At 48.9% G+C, this 18,631-nt stretch overlaps 1 protein-coding gene and 1 long non-coding RNA gene across 2 annotated transcripts in view; one reads left to right on the forward strand and one right to left on the reverse strand.

Moving 5' to 3' along the window:
- Positions 1 to 1,993, forward strand: part of MN1 (MN1 proto-oncogene, transcriptional regulator) — a 39,639-nt gene extending 37,646 nt beyond the window's left edge. Inside the window, exon 2 of the mRNA XM_081175329.1 lies at positions 1,643 to 1,993. Coding sequence (XP_081031455.1) covers positions 1,643 to 1,827 — 185 coding nt within the window. The 3' untranslated portion in view covers positions 1,828 to 1,993. The remainder of the gene's footprint in view (positions 1 to 1,642) is intronic.
- The window catches only part of LOC308576209, a 148,526-nt gene extending 130,123 nt beyond the window's left edge, over positions 1 to 18,403 (reverse strand). The window contains exon 1 of the long non-coding RNA XR_014003149.1: positions 18,132 to 18,403. This is a non-coding gene — a long non-coding RNA (uncharacterized lncRNA). The remainder of the gene's footprint in view (positions 1 to 18,131) is intronic.
- Positions 18,404 to 18,631: the final 228 nt, after the last annotated feature.

The following is an 18,631-nucleotide window of genomic DNA, read 5'->3' on the forward strand; positions in this document are numbered from 1 at the left end:
TTATGTAGAGAGAAAACAAAATAAGTTATGCAAAGTAAGAGAAATTTACTCTTTCCTTGGCACAGAGTTTGGTTTTTCTGGGTGTGGCAGTTGCCATTGTTTGTGTGGTGAGTGTTCAGCCTGTGGCTTAGCGTGACATTCATTATTTGGAACCCCAAGAGACTTTGGATTTCCCATCTTGAGGGGAGAATAGAGGCAGGGCAGGACCTGCAGTTGCTTTCAAAGGCAACCTGAGATGCAGGCAGCTTCTTTCTGGTGACCATGTGCTCCAGGTAGGGATAAGGGAGAAATCTGATTGGTTTGCATTTAAAGTTTGATCTGTGGAACTGCTACTGTTACAGATGCAACATAATGCTCATTCTGCACTTGCAATAAATCAATCTTTTACTGTGGCAGCACCTACACCTTAGAACTCCCTGCCTGCTGAAAGGCATGTGTCTTTGCTGCATTCTTTCAGACCCTGCTTAAAACCTTTTTGTTTAGTCAAGCCTATCCAGACATGTAGTTAAATGCATTTTGTCTTTCTTTACCTATTGCAGATTTTAAACGCTTTCATATATGCTTGTTTAAAACTTCTCTTTTTACTGAGAATTTTAATATTTTATTTATATTATAATAAACTGCTTAAAGGGGTTTTCCCTGCACAATCAAGCGGCATATAAATTATGTTGTTAAAATAAAGGTGAACCTACCAAACTCACATGAAACAGCCATCCTTTTACATCCATACTTCTCCAAATTTTGCAATGCAGTTCTCTGGTCAAGTAATGTGAACAAAAATGAGTAATGCTAGCCTGCATAGGAATGCATGTATTAGTGAAAATGGCTTTGCAGAAATGTACATATGGTAAAATTCCATACAAACATTAGCAGAAATCCACTGATGAATTTTCATGAGGACTTTTTTTAAAAAAGCAAACTAATGAGAAAATATGGAGAAATGGACAAATTAGAAAGTGAAATTGGCAGATTTGCCCATCCCTCATTTCCAGTACCGTCTGAGTTTGGTCTTCAGGGCAGGGGTGGTGGTGGATTAGGCTGGGTGGGGAGCGGATGGGCACCCGTGTTTCTGCTTCTCTCTCACCCAGAAAGTGCTGTAATTCATCACTGCTAGCATAGCCTTTTGCATAATAATGCCAGGTTGTGAAATGTTTGCTTTTTACTTTGATACCTTCAGGGTTTGCTGCCTTGAGATATGGGTATTATTGTCAAGTGTGTAACTTCCTTTAATAAAGAGATTAAAGATACAGTGCAAGTGATTCAGATTTCTTTAGTTTTAGGGACAAAAGGCTAAGCAGAACCTTGCTGCATAAATGCAGCTTCTGATTTATTTGATTTCTATAAATTTCTATAGCACTGTACCAAATGATGCACAGCTTGGGGCAACAGAACAACTCCTGTGGACCCTTTGGCTCCCTCCCTCCCACTCCTGCCACACTCCCCTTCCACCCTTCCTTCCTGACAGATGTCATTGATTCCCCTCCTCCTCCTCTTCCCACATTCCTTTCCCTTCTTCTTCCAAGAATATCCCAACTGCTTGAGGCTGCCATCAGAAGCCTGAGAACATTGTGCATTGAGTTATTTCTGTTGTTGCTGCTGCTGCTGCTGAGCTGACCATAACCTCTCTGTCTACCCTCTGCAGCCCACGACCTCCCCTCAAGCAAGTCCTCGGCCGCGGCACAGAGTGGCAGCCATTTGCAGTGCCTTTCTGTCCACTGCACGGACGACATGGGCGAAGCCAAGGGCCGGACTGCGGTGCCAACGTGGAGATCCCTGCACTCGGACATCTCTAACAGATTTGGGACTTTTGTGGCTGCCCTGACTTGAAGAAGAAGTGGGGGGGGGAGGATCTTTTCTTTTCTTTTCTTTCTTTTTTTGTTTAAAGGGCCACTCCTGCGAGTCGGACTCTTTTTCTAGGTTGGTACCTGCTTAGCGGCATAGAGACTGGAAAGGGTTAATTTAAAATAAAGCTCACCTTGTTTTTTTAAAAAAACATCTCTCACCATGGTATGTTCCTACTGCTAACCCATCTGTAAGATGCGTCTGCCTGAAAGATGGGTGCCCACCCACAGGAGGACTGATCTCTGCTGCCTGGCTAGCTGAGGCCTTCCTTGTCTCTCGGTATGTTGTGATGAGGCAAGATGGTTTTACTTTGTACACATTCCCCCGCCATGCTTTGTTCTGTCCTGATTAAAATGCTCCTCAAAGTGAAATTGCCACCCTAAAGCCACCGAATGGATGATGAGCTTTTGTGCATCTCCTGCAAGCCAAACCTCTAATGCTCAGTCCAGGATTCAGCCTGGGCTGTTTCTTTCCAGAGAGCGAAACTAGGAGGAGAGGGGGAAGGGGGGGGGGATGCAAGCTGCTCTCCCCCCCCCCCATTCCTGCTGCCTGTCTGCTTTTCTGTCGCAGAGTCTCATCCCCATTCTTCTTGGAGCAGCCAGAGGGCCAGGCAGAGCCACTTGCCCACGCAGGGGACAGAGCCGTGTGTCTCCGTGGCAGCTTCCCTCCAAGGGCACCGATTCTCACCCAAGGCCTGTGAGCTTTTCCTTCTTCCTCGCTCCTGATGCTGCCGGCCACCTTGGGAGTGGGACAGAGTTTGTCTCGGCTGAGCTCAGTGTTGTTCCTGGTTGTGTGACAAGTGTATGCTTCCTTACAGGCTTGCATTGCTAAAGCAATTGAAACAGGGATTTATTAAATTTCATTTAAAAAACCTATTATCCTGTGGAACTGGGCTGAGGCAGCTGAGGGCAGGAGTGGCTGCTGAATCCTTTGGGCTCTTCTAGGGCAGGGCTAAGCTGTGACCCTGTGGCAGAGCCGAAAAGCTGGGCAGGCCCCACTCTCTACCGTGCTGCTGGAAAGTGCTAGTTTCATTGGTGGTTTCCCCCCCCCCCATGTCTCTGTCCAATGAAACTAGCATTTGCTGGAATCCACTGGCCAACCAACCATTGGCTGGAGTCTAATGGAGCCCCCGGTTTTTCGAGGAGTGTTTCAGAGGAGCGCATCCTGTGCCATTAACCCAGGGAACCCTAAAAAGAGATGTCACGCAAGTTGTGTCCCTCCCATCACTTTTAAGTAGCATTGGCACTACTGAGTGGCTTTTTCCAGTCCCTCTGCCTCTAGGGTTTGAGCAAGGCCAGCGCAAGACATTTTGCCCCCTGAGGCAAAGGGGCTTTTGAAAGAAGCAGGTGGTCTGAGGTTCTGCAGAACCTCCCGGCTGACCATGCCTTGCTCTGGTGAAGAATCCTGGGGAACCTAGGTAATTTGGCAGACTGGGGCATTTGGGACCAGGGGATCCAAATATTTTCTGTGCCTCTGCCATTTTCCAGTGTCCAAAAATAGCTCTTAAATTTTAAGAGTAGCACAAGCGCTCTCTGGGGCCACCTCACTAGAATATGTCACTGCAGAAGGACCTTGCTCAGAGCAAGTCCTGGGTGGTCCAGTGCCACCAGCAAGACCTGTGGGAGCACTGATGGTCCATCTGCTCCTGGGGCACTAGATGGTGGGCATGTGCAGGGCAGACTGGCATAGGGTGTGCACATTTGCCACCCCTCCCAGTCCACTGCCTGAGGCAACAGTTGCTGGGTGGTTAACAAATGGACTGGCCTTATTTGGGCAAGTGTGTGTGAGAGAGAATTTGGAAAGGCCCTTAGAAAATGCCAAAAATGTGTTGGTAAGGCCACATAAGATTTAGAAAGCTGCTTGAGTGATGTGGGTGTCTGCCACAGTCTGCAGTTCCTTTTGTGATCCAGTTCCTGCTGCTTCCGTCTGTGCACTTCAAGGGCTCTCCTGTCTGCCTGTGCCTCCCACCCTCCTTTCTCTCTCATGCCCACATGAGACCCCTTCTCCCCTCCCATGGCGCTAATACCGCATGGGCCAGAAGAGGCATGATTCGCAGGCTGAACACATTTTGGATTCAGAAGGGTGAGTTCCATAGCCAGCTTTAGAGCAGGGTGCCTGTCGTTTTAGCTACTTGAAGCTGTATGGGCAAGTGGTCACTGGCTGGCATTGCCTTGATTCTCTGAAGGGAGGATCACAGCAAAGGGAAACCCTAAGGTGTCAAGGATTTGTTGGTCTTCAGATCAGCCGTCCCCAGAAAGAGCCTGTTAGCTTCCACCTGTATGGGCCATTGCTTTTCAGGCACAGGCTGTTGCTGCAGCTTGATCTCCTCCCAAGCCCTTGGCGGCCCCCCAACCATAATACTGCAAAGCCGTGTAAATGGTGAGGTAATGGGAATGGAAAGTTGTGGAGTGGGAAGGCACCTCCTCTGCCTGCTTTTGGGCAGGGTGTATTGCAGCTAGGAAGCAGCAGTCCCCAGCAAGTCTATGTTCTTTGCTGTTGGCCTTTCCTGGGATGAAGGAAAGGCCCTTTTGGGCTCTGGGCAAGGCAGTTCTTTCAACCTTTGCCTCACTGACTGCATTTTCCTAACTTTCTGTTCTTCTTCTGGTTAGTTTCCTTTAATTGGAGGAGGCTGCCTCCTCTTTCTTAAACCCAAGAAATTCAAATGAAGGCATTTTAAATGTCTACTCAGATTTGTGTGAAATTATTTTCATGTAGCTAAAGCTAGATTTTACATTTTCTTCTTTTCTCCCTGCAAGATTTGCAACTCCAGGCCAGCCGGAGAGTCTTTGGTCCCTTCCACATGACCTGTTCACTGAGCATTCGTTCTGACTTGTGTCCAGGATGGGTAATGGACATGGTGTCATCCAGCAATCATCCCATGCTCTCCTGTGTCTTTGGCCATCATGCTCCTTCTCCTGAAAAGTCTGGTTTTAAGGGCAGTGGGAATTTGGTTTGTGACTGAATCCCCCTCCCCCTCTGTTGCAGGAGGCAGATCAAAACACTGCCTTACAGGAATGAACTTGTCCCTCCTTGCTGCAGGCACATTGAAGAGAAGGAAGCAAGGCCTGCTGGGCAGGAGATCTGCTACTCAGAAGGGCTTGGGTTTCCACCCTCTGGGCGATGGGCCTGGGGAGCAGAGCTGGAGGAGCCGCCCCCTTGAGACCATGCAGATGAGCTGCTGCCTGGAGTCCCAGTCTAGGAGCACTGTTGGCCTGGGGACATTCCCATCAAACCACAAAAGATTATTTTAAACAACATTAATTTGTTTTCTTTTTAAAATTATGCTTTCTTGAACAATCAACACAACTGAAATTTTAAGTGTTTAAAGAATACAAAAATTATTAAAGAATAAGAAATTAATAATGATAACAAAACAGGAACTTTAAAAACCATCCAGTATATTAAACTCTCATTCAGACAATTTGGTGGGGGGGGGGGAGAAAGTTTCCAAATTGAAATCTTTTTCATTGCCAGAAAGTACTTTTGCAGCTAAGTAAATGGATCTCAGCAAACACCTGCTGACAGCTTCCTGTTTGGTACCCACCCCATGCAAGTTGGAAATCACAAGAAACTGGCTGTAGACCCTCGTATTGGGGAGAGATGGCTGGTAGGTTGCTTGCCCTAATTGGCACTTGGGCAGGGAGGATAGTCTGCTTTCATGGCAGCCAGAAAATCCTCTCCAAAGCTGGATGCTCCACCGACCAGCCTGGCTGTTCCTTCTGAAAAGCAGGGCTTCTGTCAGAACTGTAATCAGGTTAATTTGCTCTGACATTGGTCTGAGTCTCTGCACACGCAGAACCCTCTTTCCTTGAATTCTTAGATTTCGCCTCACTTCAATAGGAAGTCCGGAACTGTTCAGCAGAATTCTTTCTCTTACGATGAAAACTGACCTACAATAAACCAGAAACATTGGACAACTCATTTCTGCAGAGAGATTCTAAGATGAAATTTCAGGGGACTCCCACTTTGCTGCTTTGTCTGTGTTCACCACCCCTAAAACAACTGCAGCTTTAAAAACGGTTTTTAAAGACAAAATGATGCTATTACTTTGTATTGAATCTAATTCCTTAAAAAGAAATCCCTTCCCCAATCCCTGACAAATCCTTACTGCATAGCAAATTCAGCCTGACAAACATTATTGCACATGTAAGATATGAATGTGGAGGGCAATCTGTAATCTACCCTTTCCCCTCCCTCCTCTCGCCCCCCTCCCCTTTCTGGAATTTTTGTTTAAATTCATTTCTCAATGCTTGGTTGGAAGACTGTGACAAAAGCTCATGAAAAGTGAGTGTTATTTTTTCTTTTTTAAAATATGTAAAGTGCAGTCTTCTGTATTCATGCATATTGTATATATCTGTATATGTTTTACTGAGCAACTAAATAACAATAAATATGATGTTAATGGTGACTATTGGATATTTTTGCCTTAAATTGTGTATATCTTCTCCTCCTCCGATGTTTTGGAGTGCTGCAGGGAGCGTGTTTCTTTGTCCTCTTCTCTGCTTGTTGGCTAGCTTTGCCAAAAGAGAGGGGCAAGGGCAACATGCACTCGCTTATCTAGAAGGGCTGGGTGGGTCTGGCCAAAGCTCATCTCTGCCTCTTGTGGCCCACAAGGGGGGTGGGGCCCTCCTCCCTCCCAGCTGTAACATGTCAACACCCTTTCATAATGTGCTTGTTTGAGACCAAATGTTTCCAGCTTCTCCTCTCTAAATGGGGCACCCCCCTCTCTTTTTCACTGCCACCCACATCTGTGCCAATCAAGGAATGCCATTTTGATGATTTTAACCTTTTCTTTCTGCAGATCTCCAAGAGTTATAGCGATGCCATTGCTGTTAGCATAGCAGGCGGGCCAAATAAAGTAAAATCTGCAGGGCAGGTGTTTGCAGATACTGGGATCCATTGAGATCAAAGTGGTGAGGCAGAGTGGGAGCAGGAAAGTAGAGATAAGACGTGTCTCCGATAGTTTATCTTGCAGCAGCACCTGCATCGTCCTAGATCAGACTAAAGGCGTGTCCAGCCCCCACTTCCCTACAGTGGCCAAGCACATGCTGTCAGCAAACCTACAGACAAGACATGAGCACTATCGCCCCCTTGGGCCTGATCCAGCAAGCCTGTCTTCCGTTCTGGAAGTAGCGCACAGCAGTCACAACTGTAGCCTTGGAGAGGCTTATTGCCCATGAAGTTGTCTAATTGCCCTTTGAAAAGCCAGCTTAAGTTGGTAGCCACCATTACAAAGCAAGCAGGTTCCATCATACTTCCTCTCAGTCTTGAATATCCCTCCCCATACTTTCATGGGATGACCTCAGCTTCTAGTATTGGGATGAAGAAACCCAAAATGTCTCCATGCACCTTCTCCACACTATGCATTGCTTTATGGACCTCTATCATGTGCCCCCTTCGTTGCCTTTGAGGAAAGAAACAAAAAACTAAAAAATGTTGTTGCTTTTGCTGCTGTCTTGGACCAGGAGGATCTCCAAAATGCCTGATTCAGTTGGACAGGCCCCTCTCTGGAGGAGAGGAGGACAAAAGAGGCCCTTTTGTCTGGGCTATTCGGCCTCTTTAGCCTTTATTAGAAGACCTAGAACCTCTTTAGTATAGTGTGTTTGATAAAGGGTGGAACTCCTTTTAATATGCAGTAACTAGCAAAATGCAGACATTGTGTAAATTTGGGGGCTAAGGGCTAAAACTTTTGTTTTCCTCCTGAAAAACCTGTGGGATTTCCGCGGATTGACATTTGTGCCAATTTAGCACTAGAGAGCAGGTTTTCCATGGACAGCGGCACGGCAAAGGGGAAACTGCTCAGATAGGTGCTTTCAAGCAATGGGACAAGCAGAAGTGTGGCTGAGCCCTGAGTCTGTCTACAATTTCCCTCACATCCCTCCAAGTCCCAACCAGTTTTGGAAGCAATCCAGGCAGGCATGTCAGTGGGATGGAGCGGGCCCAGCGGCTTGATAGGCCTGCAGGTCATGATCTGCACGGATCAGCGGAGGAGAAGGCCCTCTGTCTCTGTGTGAACACCTGCCAGCGAGTGAGCCAGCTGGTGTGAGGGGGCCTGGATTGAAACATTTTAAAAAGAAATGCCCCATGGAAATCTCCCCCTAATAGTTGTGAAGAGCAGGTTTGCTCTGTGCCTGTTTGGTCCCCTGTTTCACGTGCTGCTAACTCAGGATGGGCATCTAGTCTCCTTCCTCCCAGGGGCATAGGTAAAGGGACCCCTGACCATTAGGTTCAGTCGTGGCCGACTCTGGGGTTGCGGCGCTCATCTTGCTTTATTGGCCGAGGGAGCCGGCGTACAGCTTCCGGGTCATGTGGCCAGCATGCCTAAGCATGGCAAACCAGAGCAGCGCACGGAAACGCCGTTTACCTTCCCGCCGGAGCGGTACCTATTTATCTACTTGCACTTTGACGTGCTTTCGAACTGCTAGGTTGGCAGGAGCAGGGACTGAGCAACAGGAGCTCACCCCGTCGTGGGGTTTTGAACCGCTGACCTTCTGATCGGCAAGTCCTAGGCTCTGTGGCTTAACCCACAGCGCCACCAGGATTTATTTTAGGGGGCAGGCTTTGTGTTGGAGGGGGCAGAACTGAGTTATCTACAATGCAATTGGATAGTTAAGTGTTTTTATTTATTTAGGGGGGCAGCTGCCCCACCCCCCTGCTACACCCACGCCTCCTCCCTACCAACTATCTCTTCTTTGAGTGGGACTGCCTTCCTTCTGCAGAGCGGGGGTCGGGGCAGGCAGCTGGCCTTCACACCACCATTGGTCTATTGGGCGGCTGGTGCCTCCATGTTGTTTATGCACAGTCAGGTACATATTGGTGTGTGTCTAATGTGGGTCTCCTGAGGGTCCGTTAAAGGCCCTGATGTAATTGTGCCTCCTGTTTGCTGATGGGATGATAATTTCACTGCCTGCCTTTTTGCAAACAACCCCGGTTTCCCAGTGCACGACCCCTGCCACGGAATCCTACCTTCTGAACAAAAAGTCCCCTATTCCCAGAGAGGCTGTGCTTTGGTGAGGAGCCTGTGGGGATTTAATAGGCTGAGGTTAACTGACACAGAATCTTCTGCTCTGAGGTTGGGGGGGGGGCAGCTGCTCTCCATGCCCTTTTATCCTCTGCAAAATGCACCCCCACCCCACCCCCACTTTTCCCATTATAATGCTGGGATTCTTCTAGCCTGCAAGAAAACTTTGCTGTGTAAATTTGCTCTTTGTGAAGAGCTCTTTGTTTAACCGCATTGTGAGAATTTTTTGGGGGACAGAGAGGAGCTCTAGCCCCTGCCCCCCCCCTGAATAAAATCCAGCACATTACCACATTCTTCAATAAGTGCAAGGCTGCAGGGAGTTGGACGGCCCTACCCTGCAGCCCTCCTCCTTCTTGGTGGGGCTTTTTTCATTAACCCCCTGCTGCCTAACCCAAACACACAGCAATGTTTTGTTAGCCCCCAGGACACGCAGAGGCCTTTTGTGGCTGGAGGAGGCAGCAGCTACAAAATGCGACCCTGCGTTTTTGAACAAACTGCTTTTGGTGGGCCTGATGAGAATACAAGAGAGGGGCAAAGACTAGAACTGAGGGGCTCACCAAAGCCAAGTCACAGCTTCTGAATCGCAGCAAAGGGAGGCCCAGGGGTGCAACTTAGGGAGCAAAATGGCTTTCTGCAGAGGTGAACCCAGTGGTCCCATAGGTGGTTGGACCTTGCATTTTTACACTGCTGTACACGCCAGAGAGCGGGCAGGGATGCATTTGCTTAATGTGCACTCCCTGATTCCTCATTCTGTGCCTGAAACCTCCCCCTCACAATGCTTATTCTGTGAAGGTGTCATTTGCACATGCGCTTTTCCCTCCTCAAATGTCCCCAGCGCAGCTTCACCGCAGGATGGAAGCTGCTTTGAGGGAAAACTCATCAAATAGCAGTATTTCTCAAGGATGTACACAATTTGTGTGGATGGGGCTACCTTTATGCATACACCGAGTTTGGCGTGGTGGAGCCGCAGTACAGTGGTACCTCGGGTTACGTACTCAATTCGTTCCGGAGATCCGTTCTTAACCTGAAACTGTTCTTAACCTGAAGCACCACTTTAGCTAATGGGGCCTCCCACTGCCGGCATGCGATTTCTGTTCTCATCCTGAAGCAAAGTTCTTAACCCGAGGTACTATTTCTGGGTTAACGGAGTCTGTAACCTGAAGTGTACGTAACCCGAGGTGCCACTGTAAATGTTTGTGTATACACAGCCTACAAGTATCCATTGGCAGCTGAGGGCTGACTGGGTGAAGACCTGCAGAAGATGGGCAAATTCCCCCTCGGACCATGGCTTGGTCAAGGCAAAATGCCCTTCTCCCTGGTTCAGTCTGCTTTAGGACAAGAAGGATAAAAGGCCCAAGCAGCTTTGCTTCTCATAGGAGGGGGGCACCCTGGGAAGCTGTCAACCAATGAGGAGCCTTATAGCATCACCTGCCTTTCAAGTGCTCACATGTGCACATGTGCTCACAAGGTGCCTTTTTGAGGCAGTGGAAGTGGGAGATCCCTCATCCGCCTTATGGATGAAAGCTTGCCTGTTCCCCATTAGGAGGAGAGGCTGGCTCTCTTTCAGGGACTTAAGAGGAGAGCATTGGGTGGAGTTGTCAGGTGGGCCGAGGGTCCTCTTCCTATGAGCAATGCATGGCTTCTTTACTTGAGCCACCTGCTCCCTGCCATAAGGGGCTCCAGGCACCAGAATATCCTGGCCTGTGGAGGGTGCATGCCTGGGGTGCACCATTGAGGAAACAGGGTTGCCTGTGCTTGGGGTATGTGCAGAGCACCAGGCGAAGGAATGTTCCCTAAATTGAGGTCCCCATGGAAGACGCATCTGCTCCATCAGATGTGCTCTTGCTTCTTAAGGGGGAGGAAGAGGTATGTGAGGCAAGGCTTCTTCCAGGATAGGTGGGGAGCTTGACCACTCTGTGTCCTCCTGTATGAAGCCCCCTTTTTGCATCTATAGGAGAAGCAAGCAGTGGCCCTTCAGGGTTCCTGATCCCACAGTAGCCCTTTTGCTCTGGCCCAGCTTGGTGCGGAGTCAACTGGGCTCAGCCGCAAGGCTAAACTGGGAACAAGGAACCCTTCTACGGGGGGGGGGGGCAGAGAGGCCCTTCCTGGGAGGTGAGGTGGACAGTTTGACCTCTCTCATGTATCCTGGTTCCTTGTGAGGTTCACCTTCAGGACTTGAAATATGCAAATATGGGATTCGTTTGAAGTGGAAAGCTACCTGGCCATTTTCATCAGAGAAGGGGGATCTAAGAGAGGAGTTTAGAAACTCCGTTGTGCTGTGATCCCTGTTCACTTGGTCTGAGACCCCATTTGTAGGTCTCTGGTGTCCTGTCTGCTTCTCGAGAATGGCTTACCTCCAGACTGCAAAACTTGGAATGTGACGCATAAAAGAAAGACAGTGAGTAGTTAAGCTATGGAACTCACCTCCACAAGCGGCAGCAGTGATGGCCCCCAACTTGGATAGCTTTTGAAGAGGATTAGGCAAATTCATGGAGGAGAGGGCTTTTGAAAGCTACTAGCCGCAATGGCTATTCTCTGCCTCCATGGTCAGAGGCAGTGATGCTTCTGAAGACCAGTTCCTGGGAACCTCATGTGCTGGGATCCTGCTTGTGGGCATCTGGTTGGCCACTGGGAGAACAGGATGCTGGACTAGAGGGGCCGTTGACTGATGAAGTGTGAGGGGCTGGTGCTTAGCATTTACCACCCTCCCTCTATCTGTGGTCCTTTTTCCAAGGAGCAAAATGGGTGGCTTGTTTTTTGAGCCAGGGATTGCTGGTCTACTCCAGAGAAATGATTTCAGTACAGCACCTGCTGCATCTTAGATGATTTAGGTGAGGGTAGGGGTGGGATATGTTGTCCATCTATCCCAAAGATCTTCAGTTGTGTCCAGAATAGCAAAGGAAGATGATACTCCAGTGCCCCCCCTCCTCCAGCCTCTTTGACCTTCTAGTATCAAAAAATCATGACAATAATTGGCCTATTGACTTTAGTGTTATTTATTTTGTCATAAAGAATTCTAGGTCACTTTTCATTTTAAAAAGCAGGGGAGCTCCCAAAATGGTTTACTACAATAAAATGATATCATAGTAATAAGAAACCATAAAACAATAAAAAGCTATCATTACAGTACTGTACTGGAATCAAAAGCTGGAATTACTGGTCAGGGGCACAGGCCCTTGTAACAACTTTCCTCAGGGTCATCTCTACTGGAAATAGCCTACCCCCACTGTGATGCTCAGCCCCACCCAACTCTGCCTCCTGACAGCTCTTGCAGCAGGTGTTGCAGATCAAGGTAAGGACCAGTGGGAGGCAAGGTGGACAGCCATTTCTGAGATCCTCATGCCTGCTCTCCTGGTGGGCCCAAGTCCCTGTGCTGGCATCCTTAAGTAATGTCCATGGCCAAACTGTGGTGGCTGTTCCCTGATATACATGGCTGATCTCCAAGCAGGCGGGTGGACAGACATGCCCCCCCATCCCAAGCCCCCTCTCAGCTGCTTGGGCTGCCTCATTGAAGCTGGGCCTGGAAGCAACCCAACAGTGCCAGGTACCTGTTGTACTGATAACCCAGGCATTTTTGTCTTTTCAGTAGTTAAGGAGCTTCCCTTGCTCAGTGACATTGGGCTCCAAACCTGGCCAAAGGTCTTCTCTAAGGTCACACACTCCTAGCCCAGAATGCCTGTGTGAAGACCCTCAGGGGCTGATTCCATGTGCAATAGTGAGCTGGCGAAAGCACCCAGCACTTGGAAGCCACTTTTGCATTTCACATGCCCCAGGCAGTGCAGGGTCACACCCACCCTGCTGCTTCCCACCAGACCCCGTGCAAGGCAGTCCTTCCCCTGAACTTGCAAATACAAATGTTTCCTGGCCACACAGAGCCTCTTGCTGTTAGGCTCCCGCACTCCTTAGCCCTCCTGGAAGGAGCAAGAGAGCAGGGCTGGGGAAGTGGGCTACATCAGCAGCAGCAGCAGCAGCTGCTGGGCAGACAGGGCTCCACCCACCATGGCATCACCAGGAATTGGCCCCTCAGTCTTCCAGGGCATGAGCCCCAGCAACAGGGGAGAGGAAGGGCCGTTGTAGCTCAGCAGGAGAGCCACTGGGCTTTGCAGGCCCAGACAGCATCTCCAAGCAGACCTGGAAAAGGCTTCTGCCCCAGAAAGTCCTGGCTGCCCATCTGTGTGGACAAAGTGAACCTCGCTTGATGGGCCAAAGGTCTGGCTTGGGAGAAGGCAGCTCCTACGTTCTTACAGAGATCTGAAGAAGTGTGCATGCACACGAAAGCTCATACCAATAACTAACTTAGTTGGCCTCTAAAGTGCTACTGGAAGGAATTTTTACATTTTTTTTCTTACAGAGAATGTCATCTTGGAGAGCCGCATGATCTCCCTCCCTGGCTGGGCACTTTCCACTCATTCCAGTGGGGTGTATTATTACTAGAGCAGTCGAGTACAACATTTTCGTGTTGCCTAGAACGGACACAGAGGGGAATGTGGCTCCAGACAGGGAGGACTTCCTGTCCTACCTGCTCTGGAGCTTCCTCCCCCTGCGTGTGACCAGGTAGATGGACATGACCCTAGCTGACCACATCAAGGGCTGGCCACGCAACCATCTCTCTCTTGGTCTCTTGCTCTCCTGGCTCTTAGCCAGCGCATGCCTCAACCTTCGCATAGGATGGAGCCACAGGCAGAAAGTCTGAGATGTAGCCCAGGCTTCTTTTCACTGTAGCCACAAGGTAGAGGCTGCCTTCAGAGTTACTGCTGTGAACTGAATGTGAGTAAAACTTGATTCTTTCTTTTAAAGAAGACTGTGTTGTGTTATTATTATTTTAAGAGGGAAATAAAGGGGAAACTTACCAGGAACAAGCCAGATGGGATTGCTTAATTAAAGGATTCTAACAAATCATCATGGGGTCATGAAGAGTTGGACACAACTAAACAACACAACGAATCATCAACTTGCTTCCAGTAAGTTGCAAAGGGAATGTGCTCTGCTGTTTACTCACTAGCGTGAGTGAGGAGGGATAATATCGAAACAATATATCCTCTCCTACCTTCCTTAACATTCCCACAATTCCTGGGCTTAAGCACACACTGAGGTATTTATAGAGGCTTCAAGCTCAGCTCTTTCAGTGAAACAGTTGGACAAGATCCAGTGCCAAAGTCACCATATTAATAAGTCCCCTGAGCAGATGGCTCCTAATTGGGAAGACTTGGGAGAAGGACCCTGGAAGGTATTTTGGGCTCCAGCCTGGCTTGGCCTCTCTGCCCCTCTGGAACAGGAGGAGATGAGGCAGGTGGATCCAAAGGCAACTTGCCCCAACCCTGGATCACCTTCCGTTTCCCAAGCTTTGTTGGGTGGCTTCCATGGGTCACGTTACAAGAGAAGAGCCCTGGCAGGTCAGCACGAAGAAGAAGCTGCAACTGGCAGGACAGGAGTGTGGCTCTCTCGGCTTGTGGGTCCAGGGGTGGGGGTGGGAGGGAGGGAGGGCATGTTGCCTCCTCTGAACCTCACAGCTCACCACGTGATGTGACTCACCACCCTGTGGTGACGAGCTCATGGAAGCATCCTTTCCTGGCTCCTTCAGTGACGGAGACATATATATATGTAAAGAGAGGGACTAAGGTGCTGAACCGCAACCAAAGTTTATGAGGCAGACATGCAAGAATGGCTTAAAGTTAAGGAAAATGTATTTATTACAACACTTTTCATGAGCAAGTTATCATTTTGTCAAACTTTATTAGGGAAAGTAATTAATGGGCTGTAAAAGGTGCCAGTGCGTAGCCAGGGAAAGAGCAAGCCCCGTGCAAATTGACACTTGCAAGATTTATGGCCCCCTGTCCCCCATTTATTAATATGGAGAATGCGCATGAAGTTGGCTATAGCCAAGAGGTGGCCTCAGGAAGAGCCACTTGCAGTGCCTTCATGCGAGGGATGCCCCAAAGCCTCCTCCTCTTCCTCCTTGGGGCCTCTCTGCACACACTCTCTGGCCCAGAGTCCTTCCTCAGGCAGGCCAAAGCGCCAAAATCGACACTGTGTTGCTCCCTGCACTGTCCTGTCCCTGCCTCGCAACCAGTGGGTCTGTTGCTGTTGTGATAGCAAACATGGCCATGTGAGCATCACTGCAGAGAACATGAGCAATGTTGTGCATTGCTCAAACATGCCACACTTTGCCCTTCTGGCAATCTTTCGAAACGTTTGGGGTCCTGAGCTCCCTCCTTCACCACCACCATGCATGGAAGGAAGTGGGCCCACCTCATCAAGGGGTTTGAAACAGTTTCTGAAATACATTTTGGCACTTTTCTGGAAGCGGCATGTTTCCCTGCTGCACAGGTAGCTGGACTTAAAAAGAAATGCACAGTGAAGATGAGATGCAAGAGTGAAGCCACTCCCAAATGCTCCTGCTTGCCTTTTGTGTCACCTGTGCAGACCAGGCAGAGACTGAGCACTGAAAGGGGCCACCATATAAACAGCTCCTGGGCAAAGGTAAAGGACCCATGGACGGTTAAGTCCAGTGAAAGGCGACAATGGGGTGTGGCGCTCATATCGCTTTTCAGGCTGAGGGAGCCGGCGTTTGTCCACAGACAGCTTTCTGGGTCGTGGCCAGCAGGACTAAACTGCTTCTGGCGCAATGGAACACCATGACAGAAACCAGAGCGCACAGAAACACTGTTTACCTTCCCGCCGCAGTGGTATCTATTTAATAATAATAATAATAATAATAATAATAACAATAATAATAATAAAATTTATTTATATCCCGCCCTCCCCAGCCGAAGCCGGGCTCAGGGCGGCTTGCGCTGGTGTACTTTCAAACTGCTAGTTTGGCAGGAGCTGAGACACAGCAACAGGAGCTCACCCCATTGCAAGGATTTGAGTCACCAACCTTCCAATCGGCAAGCCTGAGGCTCGGTGGTTTTAGAGCACCCCTTTAGTCTCTCATGAGGACTGATGGGACAAGAAGCTGAATCTGCTTCTGCAACACTGACTGGGCTGCATTTGGAAAATCCTCTCCCAGGCATCCAGCAAAGGATCCTCGGCATTAGCCATTGCTGGATTCCTGGTGAATCACAGAGCACAAAAGCAAGCCCTGCAGCCTGGCTTCTTTATTCTTCAATTATGTAACAGAATGCATATACCATTTGGTTGCAGCAAAACATAAGCACTTTACAAGAAATGTTAAAATGATGAATGAAAAAGGTTTCAAACAATAATTAAAAACATTTTAAAAACAATTAAATCAGCAATAAACTAAAAAGAGATTAAAACGCACCAGCATCTATGTGTCCAAATGTCACAAGCCAGCACTGAAAAGAAAACAGTGACGTCAAGAGGCAGGGAGTTCCAAAGTATAAGTGCTGCCACACCAAAAGATCAGTTTTTTAACGGGTGGAATGGAGATCACGTGGCGCTTGTAACAGTACCAGTTCTGCAGATGAAAGTGGTACCGCAATACTGCAAACAAACTGGTCCCAAACTGGTCCCTCCAAGCAACACCATGAACTTAGCCTGGTGGGAAGCAGCACGGGGCTCTGGAAAAAGGCATCATAAACGGGCAGCATCTCGCTTTGCTGTGGTGAGTGCAAAATGCTGCAGTTCAAGTGCAAGGGAAGCCCCACAGAGAGGGCATTGCAACAATTCAAGTTTGGTTTGGGGAGGAGAGGGGAGTGGGGCCACATGAATGGCTGATGAAATTATAGGCTCGGGGCCAGAGGCTGGCTAGACACAACCAGTGCTACAGAATGACAGAGAGGAAGAAGGCAAGAACTCCTTGCTTCTCATCTGGCACCACCATGACACAAGAGGCCATCCCTTGCCTCTGGTGTGTTGACTGGGATGGTGCAAAACCTTCGCCTCCCTGTCCAGCTGTCTGGCCGTGTCTCTCCCCGGTGTTGGTGCTGCCTTGTGGGGCTTGATTGCCCAGGCTGACAGGAAGGCTTCTGCCTCCACCGCTGGTGGATGAGAGGCTGAGCTCTCTGGGTTAAATGAAGAGGGGTCCTCTCCTCCTGCTCCTGTTCCTCTTCTCCCACAGCTGCTAGCAGGACTTGGTTTGCTGTGCTGATAGGATTTTTCAAATGGTGCTTCTGCAAAATAGGAAAATAAAAAAATAAATCAATGCACTGCTGTTTGTGCCTGGAATGGCAGTTGAATAGGGAGGAAGCAGGAGCAGCTCTGGGGCTGGTGGGGGAGATGGACCATTGATTTTGCTGTCCTCCAGGGATTGGCCTGAACTCCTCTGGAGTGATGAGTGGCAGGGATATGGGGAGATCTTTCCCTGACAGGCCCCAAGAGGGAAAAGCCCATTTCAGGGAATTGCTTGAAGATGTTCCATTGTCTTCCCACTTCTGACTTGCAGGTGGTGGGCATTTGGTCAGCCAGCCAGGCCACCATGCAGCCAGTGTTCTCTCCAGACTCCCAAGTGGCCAAGGAAGCCTCCTCCTCCTTCTGCTCCTCCTCTCCCATTCCATAAGAGCTCTGTGAACCATCTTGTGATCTTTGGTATACAAATTTAATAATAATAATAATAATAATAATAATAATAATAATAATAATAATAATAATAATAATAATACAGTGGTACCTCGGGTTAAGAACTTACTGTAATTCGTTCTGGAGGTCCGTTCTTAACCTGAAACTGTTCTTAACCTGAGGTACCACTTTAGCTGATGGGGCCTCCTGCTGCCACTGTGCTGCCGGAGCACGATTTCTGTTCTCATCCTGAAGCAAAGTTCTTAACCCGAGGGGCTATTTCAGGGTTAGCGGAGTCTGTAACCTGAAGCATATGTAACCTGAAGCGCCTGTAACCCGAGGTACCACTGTAGTAGTTGTAGTAGTAGTAATAATAATAATAATGATGATGATGATGATGTTACGGTAAAATCTGGGTGCGAGGCTGCTCTGCTACCCAGCTCGTCGGACTAAGTCCGCGGGTCCCTGCGGAGGAAAATGAGCTCAGCCGGAGACAGGAGCAAGATGCAGAAGATCCAAGTTTATTGCGCAACAGGTTCAAGACGAGAAAGGGGTGACATGAACTTTTAAAACTTCCCTCCATGTCCCAGGATACTGTGCAAAATACATCACGGTTATATCATGAATACATTAAGAAGAGGTTGGGTTACATAGGTTACATCATGAATACATTAATAAGAGGTTGGGTTACACAGGATTAACAGATGGAGGAGGGAGGGGGGAATATGCAGAGCTGGAGATATGCGCAGATAAGCACATCCTGAGTGATGAGAGGACAATAGTCCAGGTATGCAAAGTCTGTCACCTGGCACTGCCCGGAGGAAGGGCTCGGCAGAGTGATTTGACGGGATTAGGGTCTTCCTGTGTGTACGTGACACCTCGCTTGAGGGATTATGGAGGACAGAGGAGGTGTCATGGAGTCCTAGAGAAATGGAGTAAATTGGCACCGAAAGCAAGAAAATCGGTGCTTGTGTAACAGTGTGGGGGCTGAGGGGTCCATGTAGGGCCGGGTGCCCTTTAGGTCTTTGCCTCGGACCCCCTGGTGACCGGCGGAAGGGGTGAAGAAGACATGCCCCCCCTTCCGTATCATAATAATATGTAAGCAATGGCAATTTGGCTTCCCATGAGAATCATCCCCAAATGTCTGCACATGCCCAGTCAGGATGGTGAGCTGAACATGGGCTTGGGGACTTCCCAAAGGCTGAGGATGGAGGGGCCAGAGAGAAGGTCACCCTTGCAAGAGGGGCACACCATTGACACAGGAAGTCACTGCCTTTCTTTCCTTCTTCTTGGCCATTTCAGCTA

Source organism: Podarcis bocagei (assembly GCF_964188305.1).
Source record: "Podarcis bocagei genome assembly, chromosome: 16".
Lineage (NCBI taxonomy): Eukaryota > Metazoa > Chordata > Lepidosauria > Squamata > Lacertidae > Podarcis > Podarcis bocagei.